The sequence below is a fragment of the Cajanus cajan genome, chromosome 1 (assembly GCF_000230855.2).
Source record: "Cajanus cajan strain Asha chromosome 1, NIPB_CcT2T_4, whole genome shotgun sequence".
Lineage (NCBI taxonomy): Eukaryota > Viridiplantae > Streptophyta > Magnoliopsida > Fabales > Fabaceae > Cajanus > Cajanus cajan.
The window spans coordinates 70,437,079-70,446,828 of record NC_138517.1 but is presented as its reverse complement, the minus strand read 5'-3'; the positions used below and the strand labels follow the sequence as shown (position 1 = coordinate 70,446,828).

Here is a 9,750-nt window from a genome sequence, read left to right as displayed (position 1 = left end):
ACCGAGGTTGTTAGAAGCGCCGAGGTATGCAACAACCTGGAGAGGCTACTCTATAATTTTCCACCGGAAGACGCTACAAGTCAGAAGGTTGGCACATCACCCGGACAATTGGGTCAACTCCTTTACTTGTCAGCCGGTACACCAAAAGACCGTCCGACTAAGTAAAGGGGGGGCAGCTGTAGACCCCTAAAATTGTCCGGGTCGGAAATAAAGCTTGAAGACTCTCGAAGACTGAAGGAAGATCAGCCAGAAGGACTCCTGGAAGGCCCTAGGAGGGTTCTCTGTAGGTCTAGAGGTCTTAGAATAGCTCAAAATAGAGAAGTGGAGGGAAAAAGCCCAATACGGCCGTACTGAACTTAATACGGTCGTATTGAAGCTTCAATACGGCCGTACTGAATTCAGTACGACCGTATTGACACTTCAATACGACCGCTGCGAACTCAATACGGGTGTATTGAAATTTCTGACTTTCAATACGACCGTATTGAACTCCAATACGACCGTATTGAAGTTCAAAAATTTCAATACGGCCGTATTGGCCCTGTAGGCCGTATTGCGCCTATTCCCTATAAATATGACGTCAATTGGACGTCATTCGGGACTTTTTCACACAGTTTTGACTCCCTCCTTGAGTATTCTGGGGTTTTTGAGCAGTGTTCTGCCCTAGAAATCTCTCTGGGAGTCGATCCGACGAAGTTCTTGAGCCCCGAGCCATTTTGCTTGAGGATCGAACCTAGTCGAGGGGAAATCTTTTTGATTCCCTTAGTAAAAATTTTGTTCTAGGAGAGCGAGGAGCGGGCTTGTAGAGCGAGGGAACGCCAAAACGCTTCCCAGTTCTTTCAATATATAAAAGCACGCTTCAAGAGGTTTCCCTTCAATCCTTCCTTCTACTGCTTTCTGTGTGCATATTTAAACTGTCATCATGTAGATAGTCAATTTATAATTGCTTAGAATAAATAGGGGTAATTTAGTAATTTTATACTGTTCTTTTAAAAATAATCTGTCATAGGGAACCCGAAAGGGGCGCCGTGGGGTGCTAACACCTTCCCCACGCGTAACCGACTCCCTTACCCAACTCTGGTTGTAGCGGCCAAAGTTGATTTTTAAATCAATTGCCTTATCCCTTTTTCCAATGTTTTGAGTAAAACATTGGTGGCGACTCCACGAACCCTCCTTTTGCGAAAACCACTAAACCATGGAGGGTCCCGCTTGGGATTAATATGGATTAGTGAGACTTTTAATAAATAAATTGGATAAGATCGACAAGGTCTCAGTTTGAGAACAAGTCATTCTAATAATCCAATACATTTTCAAAACCAAAATAAAAGAGTCCAACCATCCTTCGCGAATGCCGAAAGCCCGTTTCGGGCCGGTGGCGACAGGCGCTGGACTCCCTTGAGGGGGGTGGATTGTGAAGTCCCACATCGGTTAGGAAGGAGAACGAAGCATGCCATATATATGGGTGTGGATACCTTCCTTGTGTGGACGCGTTTTGGGGTGGCATGCGTGCCATTGCCAGAAGCAAAACCGTGAGGGCTGCGGCCAAAGCGGACAATATCCACATGCGAGTTGCTGGGATGTTACATTTGGTATCAGAGCCGGGACCCGGGCCGGTGTGCCAGCGAGGGCGCTGGACTCCCTTGAGGGGGGTGGATTGTGAAGTCCCACATCGGTTAGGAAGGAGAACGAAGCATGCCATATATATGGGTGTGGATACCTTCCTTGTGTGGACGCGTTTTGGGGTGGCATGCGTGCCATTGCGAGAAGCAAAACCGTGAGGGCTGCGGCCAAAGCGGACAATATCCACATGCGGGTTGCTGGGGTGTTACATTCTACAATAAACAAATTTTGTTTATAATATATCCGTAAATAAAAAAAATCTACAATAAATCTTCAAATACATAGAGATTAATTTTATAAGAAAATACTTACACTTTTTTGTGCAATTTGACTAGCAGACTCAGAAGTCATCTCTCCAGAGCTTTTTGTGCGAGCCATGTTCCACAACCTATGGCGTGGAGGAGGAGGTGGAGGATCAATGACTACATTCTCACTAGCACCAAATTGTATTGCTAACTCCTTAAGTCGTTCAAGTTCTCTTTTCATATAATTTCTCACAAGTAGCTCATAACCCCCACGAGACAATAGGTGGGGTGCATTATTGAGTTTCTGGATATCCTGTGCTTTTTTTCTTACAAGCTACAATAATTTAATAAAACGATAATTAAAAGTGAAATAAAATTACAAATTTAATATACATTTTACAAAAAAAAAAATAAACACAATTTACCTTCCAAGAAGGGTCATTCCGAATTTCTTTGAATTTCTCCCATTCTTCAGGGTCAATATTATACTCATCACACGGGCTTTTACCCTTGTGTTTCCCATGTACCCATTCCCTGGTAAGATAATACTTGTGTTGCCTAAATTTTGTAGCAACAACTGAAAGCATTTTCCTCTTTAATACTGTAGTATCACTAATGTCATACAATTCCTACAAAACAATTTTAGATTAAACAATTAATAATAATAACATTAAAAATAATCATAATTTTGTCAAATTATGTAAAGATAATGGAAATACCAATATATCCCGCTAAATCATGTTTTTAGTAGTCTGTGGAACTTCTTTCCAAGAAGGAACAAAAATACTAATCTTGTCTCGAGCAAGGGTTCCTAGATAACTTGCAAATTGGACTTTGTTTGGCCCTGAAACTATCCCAGTAGTGGGATTCATGTCAAGTGATATTTTTGCCCCATTCATGCGCCTACGGGCTAAAGTTTTCATTCATGTCGGCTTCCTCTTTTTCTTAGATATAGTCTGTGATGCAGGGGGTGTAGGAGCATCGGAGCCTTGAGGAGCAGTGGAGCCTTAAGGAGCAGTGGAGCCTTGAGGAGCAGGGGAGCCTTGAGGAGTAGGGGAGCCTTGAGGAGCAGGGGAATCTTGTGGATCAAATTGAGTATCCATGTATCTGTTTTGAAAAAAATAAAAACCAAGGTCAATTGCAAAATAAGTAATAAAACTAATTAAAAGCATGAAATAAAATGATAAATAGAATATTAAAGTATACATCAAGATATACATAACTTAATGTGGTAATTAGATAATAATGTTTTCCCATATGCCTTCATCATGGTCATTACGAGTGGCATGAACGTCATCTTGTTCAATTTCTTCGTTGTTAGTTGGCATACGTGTTGAGAAAGAAAAACTCTCCCCAAACTCAATTGTTGAATCGTCAAGATTGTGTACACTTCTACCTTGTAGAACCACAGACCACCTTTCATCAATAGGATCTTTGACATAAAATACTTGTGTTGCTTGGTTTGCCATGATGAAAGGTTCATCCTTATGACCCACCTTGCTAAGGTCTACCATTGTAAATCCCATTTCATCGGTTCGCACACCAATGTTAATATCAACCCACTTGCACTTAAAAACAGGAACTTTAAATGTACCATAACTGATCTCCCAAATGTCTTCAATGACTCCATAGTAACTTGTGGATGCCACAATAGGATTTTTATCATTTCTACTAGAAAAATGCATAGATTGAGCCTGAAGAGTAACCCCACTATTCTGCATGGTACTGTTATCATCTTGTGACTTTGTGTAAAATGAAAAATTATTGATATCATATCCAGTATAAGTAAAGACATTATATTTAGGCTCATTTGCAAGACATTTTAATGAGTCAGAAGCACTGTCATCACTAAAGAATTTTTCTTTAAACCATTTTAAGAATGTCTTGTTATGCTCATTGACCAACGATTTTTCATTCATTCTAGGGTTATTTTTCTTCAAAAAGGCTTGGTGCTCAGATATGTAAGGGAGAACCTCCTCAGTGTTGTTCAATATATACAAATGTGCCTGAAGTAATTCCTTTCGAAGAATAAATTTAACTTTTAGGCCTTTTGTACCCTTGCCTTCAATTCTATCCTCATAACGAGACTTGGGAATCCCTACTGGTTTTGCTTTAGACATGTAATCTAAACAAAATTCAATAGCTTCTTCTTCAATGTACCTTTCAACAATAGATGCTTCGGGACGGTATGGATTCTTGCTATACCCTTTTAAAATCTTCATGTAGCGCTCAACTGGGTACATCCATCGTAAATAAATAGGGCCACACAATCTGATCTCCCTAACTAGATGAACAATCAAGTGAATCATGATGTCAAAAAAACTCAGAGGAAAATACATCTCCAATTGACATAGGATAATAATAGACTCATTTTCCAACTCATCCAACTTGTTAGGGTCAATGACTTTAGAACATATAGCATTGAAAAAGAAGCACAAACGAGTTAACACACTTCTAACATTATTAGGCAAAATGCCACGTATAGCCACAAGTAAAAGTTGTTGCATCAAAACGTGACAATCGTGAGATTTTAAGCCAACCAGTTTAAGATCATTCCATGATACAAGGCTCTTAACATTTGAAGAGTATCCCTGTGGAACTTTCACACCTCGTAGGCATTAACAAAAACTTATTTTCTCTTTTCTTGACAAAGTATGACATGCTGGAGGCAAATATGTACGCTTACCTTCTAACTTTGGATGTAACTGTTCACGTATACCTATCTCTAACAAATCTTGACGAGCATTGAGTCCATCCTTTGTCTTGCCTTTGATGTTTAAAAGTGTGCCTATTACACTATCACATACATTTTTCTCCACATGCATAACATCTATGCAATGTCTAACATCTAGATGGCGCCAATATGGAAGATCAAAAAATATGGACCTCTTCTTCCACAACTTCTTCTCAATTGACTTCTTTTGGGTCTTTCCAAATATAATATGTATGTCCTTAACCTGATCATAAACTTGCTCACCAGTTAAGGGTGTGGGTGCAATTTAATGTTCTTGACATCCATTAAAAGCTTTTTTCAATCTTCGATATGGGTGATTAGGTTTGAGAAATTTTTGATGCCTAGTGTAGACAGTTTTCTTTCCATGCTTCAATTGTAGGTAGCTTGTTTGTTTTTCATAGATAGGGCATGCGTGATGTCCTTTAACACTATATCCACTCAAGTTCCCATATGCTGGAAAATCATTAATAGTACAAAATATCATTGCTTTTAGCTTGAAACTCTGTTGACGATACCCATCAAATACATCAACCCCTTCTTCCCACAAAATTCTCAAGTGCTCGATCAAAGGACTTAGGTAAACATCTATGTCATTTCCTGATTGTTTTGGGCCTGCAATCATCATACACAATATTACATATTTTCTCTTCATGCACAACCAAGGAGGCAAATTGAAAATTGAAAGGAGAACAGGCCATGAACTATGGTTGGTGCTTAAGTTTCCAAAAGGATTCATTCCATCTGAAGAAAGGCCGAGCCTAAGGTTTCTTGCCTCACTACCAAAATGTGGAAACAAACCATCAATTTTTTTCCATTGTGGGGAATCAGCTGGATGGCGAAGCATGCCATCACATTTTCTATTGTCTGCATGCCATGTAAGGTTCATTGCATCAGTTGCATTAGCAAACAATCGCTTGAACCTTGGAATAATTGGAAGATACCATAACACCTTCGCTGGAGGCCCCTTGTCAACTACATCTTCATCACTACTAGTACTACGACTATCATCGTTCACTTTATACCGTGACAACCCACAACGAGGACATTTGTGCAATGATTAAAACTCTTTTCTATACAATATGCAATCATTAGGGCATGCATGTATTTTCTTATACTGTAGACCCATCGGACACAAAACCTTTTTCGCCTCATAATAACGATCTGGCAACGTGTTGTCTTTTGGAAGCATTAACTTCAACAACTCAAGCAACTCTGTGAAACTTTTATCACTCCACCCATATTTTGCCTTCAAGTTCATTAATCTCAACACTGCTGATAATCGTGTGAAGGTTGTACAATCAGGAAACAAAGGTGTCTCTGAGTCACTTTTTAAAGTATCATACACATGTGATTGTGCTTGCTGGAAAAACTCTTGTCCCACATCACGAATCATGTCTTCTATTTGATCTTCCATTTGTACATCACCTTGCTCAGTTTGGGCCACAGTTTAAGTTTCTTTATCTTCACCATGCCATATCCATGTTGTATAGCTCGTTAAAAACCCATCACAAATAAGATGGTCCCGTATTTCGTAAATTACACGTCGTCTCCCATTTAAACAATTAATGCAAGGACAATAAAATTTTCCATTCAAATCTGCTCGATTTTGTTGAGCAGATTCCAAAAACTGTTCAACCCCATTTTGATACTCATCAGTGATTCTTCTTGCATTTATCCAACTACGATCCATTTTTCTTCTTCTGTGAATCAAATTTATTTACACAATTGAGTAGTTATGGTCTCTCTATATAGTACAAGAGCAAACCATACATTAATTCAATGTTATTTGAACATATTATTTTAATTATCTAAGTGGGTAAAAGATCCAAATATAAGTCATCTTATTTCATCAACTACATAAAAAAAATTCATCTCATTTCTTCAACTAGGTAAATAAACAACATAAATATAATTGAGTTTAAGGTACCTTACTAAGAAGATATCACAAACTAGATGTGTTGACTAATGGATGTCAAGAAGAGAAGTATCACCCTCTGCACACTTCTTGCCAAATCAAAATCAAGTTTAAGATTTATGCTAGTTAGGGATTCCATTTATATCACAAGATATTCAAAATACAACTTGTTGTTAAAGATTGTTCTTAATATGCTAGTCAGGACAATGAATTGCATCCATATCCTAGTCATGAGAAATATCTAAAAATTGTTAGTAGAAATTAAATATAAAAACACAATTTTTCATATTTTGCCAGGGTAGGATCTTTGGCTACAACCACTATGACTTGTGAATAGGAAAAATAACACCATGCTGTAATTCACATAGGCCAGCTATATCAATCATTATAGTGCATTAATTATTGGTAGAGATGATAAAAGAACAGAGAATAGAGATCAATGCCCTTTAGATCTTACTGTTGGTATTTGTTAAGTTCTAAAACTGCAACAGAGTCCAGTAAATTAGTCATCAATTTATGCATAACATAAATGGCAGGATTGATTAGAACTTGAATGTTTTATGGGCTGGTGAAACATCTCTTAGAATTCATTCTGAAATTGTAAGGAATAGCAAGGAAGCATTAATATTTTGGGACAAGAAACATCCATAGTTACACAATCCACTTGAAGTAGATAGCCTCAAAATGACAAGTTTTTACATATTAAATTCTGCGCCTTATAGTGGCCTGTGAAGTGTGAACAGATTATGGTGATGTAGATTAATATTTTTGTAGTAGTGAAAAGATTCAAGTTGATGATATGGACTTAGAATACATCATTACCCAAGTCTAAATTGTAAGAAAGGTTTTTAAGTCTGACTGCTATGATTTTTTGCTTGTTATTTTTGTTTCTTGAGAGATTGCCTATAATTGAATTTTTTTCATTGAGTGACATCAATTCAGTTTGAAGTAATAGTACATCTTGATGACAAAAATCATTAAATAATTAAATTCTTCTACTAATCTTTTAAGGATCAAATTGATGTTTCAAATATTATTTGAGGAGAAAATTAGAGATTTACGTTACTCAATGCAGGATCAATTCACAAGAGAAAAATAGATTGCCTTTTGTGCATTGTAGGCCGTAGCACAGTATTTTTGTCATGTACAATCAAGATTAGACTTCTTTATTGGTAAATAAGTTTTTTCTTAAACCAAAAGACCAGTCTTTTCCAATTGCGTTTACTATTTTACTTTAGTCTTTTTTCTTTTCAGTCGGTTTAAAGGGATACTTGAGTTGTTTTAAAGAAATTTTAAGCATATTGGGATGACAAGTTTGACCACAGAAAATTTTCATCACCAAATACCAATCAATGTCACTGTTCAATAGCAAAGCAAAAGACACACCTAAGTAAATTCCAAAAGAGTACATGCATCGCAGAAAACAATCGCATACCTTGGTGTAGTTGTGGACATGTGCCAAACTTTCAGGAACACTCCAACTCTTGAAGTGGCCAAGTGTTATCACTAGATGGTACAATTTTGGTGCCAAACTCAGATCAACAGCAGTGACTTTCTCCCCAGCAACATATGGACCCTGGCCATGCCACCAGCATATTAGCAACGATAATTAGCCATTACAAAAAAAAAAAAAATTAACAAAAATAAAATTAGTTTATTATAAATTCACATATGTATGTGGGCCTTAAGATGGTCATCCAAAGCACTCAATTCAGAAACCAAAGAAAATAATAATTTTATAAAACTAATCTTATTTGAATTTATAAAAAGTAATAAATATATGAGAGAAAACCTTAATATTAAAGGCATAAATAGAAAAATATTATTAATGCTAACTTGAAAAGTTAAAATGACAAATATTGAGATAGAGGAAGTTATAAATTTATACACGTGATAATTTATAATTAAATAACTTTATAAAAGCATTTACTCTAATTCAATGTTTGGTTAAATTAGCCTATAGAGTTATTTTCTAAGATGCATAGATCGGTGCTTAAGTAATTAAATGTTTAGTTACATTACCCTATAAATTTATTTTCTGAACTAACAAATTAGATTAGTGGCTATTAATTAAATTAGTAATAAATTCAAATTCTGTTATTGCGTGAAATGAAACAGCGTTTGGCAATTATAAACTCTGCTATTTTGGCAAATCTTTCCTGCATGTTTTTTAGTACAGAAACAAAAAAGTTTGTGATTTCTATTGAGTCAGAGGGTTATGTTAAGTTTGCAGTGTTGTTGCCAAGTTCCAGAGACACAGGATTTGTAGTCAGAATTGAGGGAGAGTATTATTTGATGGGTCAAGTTCTTTTGAGTCAGTTGTATTGTTTGATTTTGCTTTGAATGCCATTATTTTCCCTTGGATTCATATGTGCACAAGATTTTGTTAATGCTTGTAGAGCCATTGCCTAAGTTCAGCAATTCAAAATGACTTGCATTGATGACTTTTTTGATATATATTTACTGTATAGTTTAAATAGAAGGAAGCGAGCAGGATTGATTAGAACTTGAATGTTTTATGGGCTGGTGAAACATCTCTTAGAATTCATTCTGAAATTGTAAGGAATAGTAAGGAAGCATTAATATTTTAAGACAAGAAACATCCATAGTTACACAATCCACTTGAAGTAGATAGCCTCAAAATGACAAGTTTTTACATATTAAATTCTGCACCTTATAGTGGCCTGTGAAGTGTGAACAGATTATGGTGATGTAGATTAATATTTTTGTAGTAGTGAAAAGATTCAAGTTGATGATATGGACTTAGAATACATCAATACTCAAGTCTAAATTGTAAGAAAGGTTTTTAACTCTGACTGACCAAGGAAATTAGGTGAACTCATGAGACTTCGGTAACTTTTGAGTTAAAGTTTTCAAACTTCAAGCATATAAGGTTTAGTTTCAGTTTATAATATGCTCCAATTAGCCCATTTAAGGGCTGTGTAGTAGCAATATATGAAATCAGTCAAATATGCACTTCAAATTTTAGATATAGATGAATATCACGAAAGAGGCATTAGTAATAAATCTAGGACACCAACTTCTTTCATGATAGTTCTCAAGCAACCCTCAATTTGATCTGCTATGATTTTTTGCTTGTTATTTTTGTTTCTTGAGAGATTGCCTATAATTAAATTTTTTTCATTGACTGACATCAATTCAGTTTGAATAAATAGTACATCTTGATGACAAAAATCATTGAATAATTAAATTCTTGTACTAATCTTTTAAGGATC

The 9,750-nt window shown here is 36.2% G+C and overlaps 3 protein-coding genes across 3 annotated transcripts in view; all 3 read right to left on the bottom strand.

Moving 5' to 3' along the window:
• Positions 1 to 9,750, bottom strand: part of LOC109794377 (uncharacterized) — a 43,964-nt gene that overhangs the window by 12,186 nt on the left and 22,028 nt on the right. Inside the window, exon 6 of the mRNA XM_083062080.1 lies at positions 7,950 to 8,090. Coding sequence (XP_082918206.1) covers positions 7,950 to 7,969 — 20 coding nt within the window. The 5' untranslated portion in view covers positions 7,970 to 8,090. The remainder of the gene's footprint in view (positions 1 to 7,949; positions 8,091 to 9,750) is intronic.
• LOC145950655 (uncharacterized) lies at positions 41 to 7,935 on the bottom strand. Its single transcript, XM_083062063.1, has 5 exons — positions 6,527 to 7,935; positions 2,585 to 2,972; positions 2,291 to 2,494; positions 1,933 to 2,199; positions 41 to 1,832 (listed from the first exon to the last, which is right to left on the bottom strand). The coding sequence occupies exons 3-5, from the start codon at positions 2,450 to 2,452 to the stop codon at positions 1,674 to 1,676; spliced, it is 588 nt and encodes a 195-aa protein (XP_082918189.1). The 5' UTR covers positions 2,453 to 2,494; positions 2,585 to 2,972; positions 6,527 to 7,935; the 3' UTR covers positions 41 to 1,673.
• Positions 2,996 to 6,243, bottom strand: LOC145950654 (uncharacterized). The gene has a single exon (XM_083062062.1). It carries the CDS (start codon positions 4,370 to 4,372, stop codon positions 3,101 to 3,103), a length of 1,272 nt encoding a protein of 423 aa, XP_082918188.1. The 5' UTR covers positions 4,373 to 6,243; the 3' UTR covers positions 2,996 to 3,100.

Bases quoted from the DNA above. Each gene is read 5' to 3' on its own strand.
- LOC145950655 (XM_083062063.1), bottom strand. From the start codon at position 2,452: ATGCTTTCAGTTGTTGCTACAAAATTTAGGCAACACAAGTATTATCTT. The intron at 2,200-2,290 runs GTAAATTGTGTT...AAATTATTGTAG, and splicing joins GGAATGACCCTTCTTGGAAG to CTTGTAAGAAAAAAAGCACA. The intron at 1,833-1,932 runs GTAAGTATTTTC...TGTTTATTGTAG, and splicing joins GTCAAATTGCACAAAAAAGT to AATGTAACACCCCAGCAACC.
- LOC145950654 (XM_083062062.1), bottom strand. From the start codon at position 4,372: ATGCAACAACTTTTACTTGTGGCTATACGTGGCATTTTGCCTAATAAT.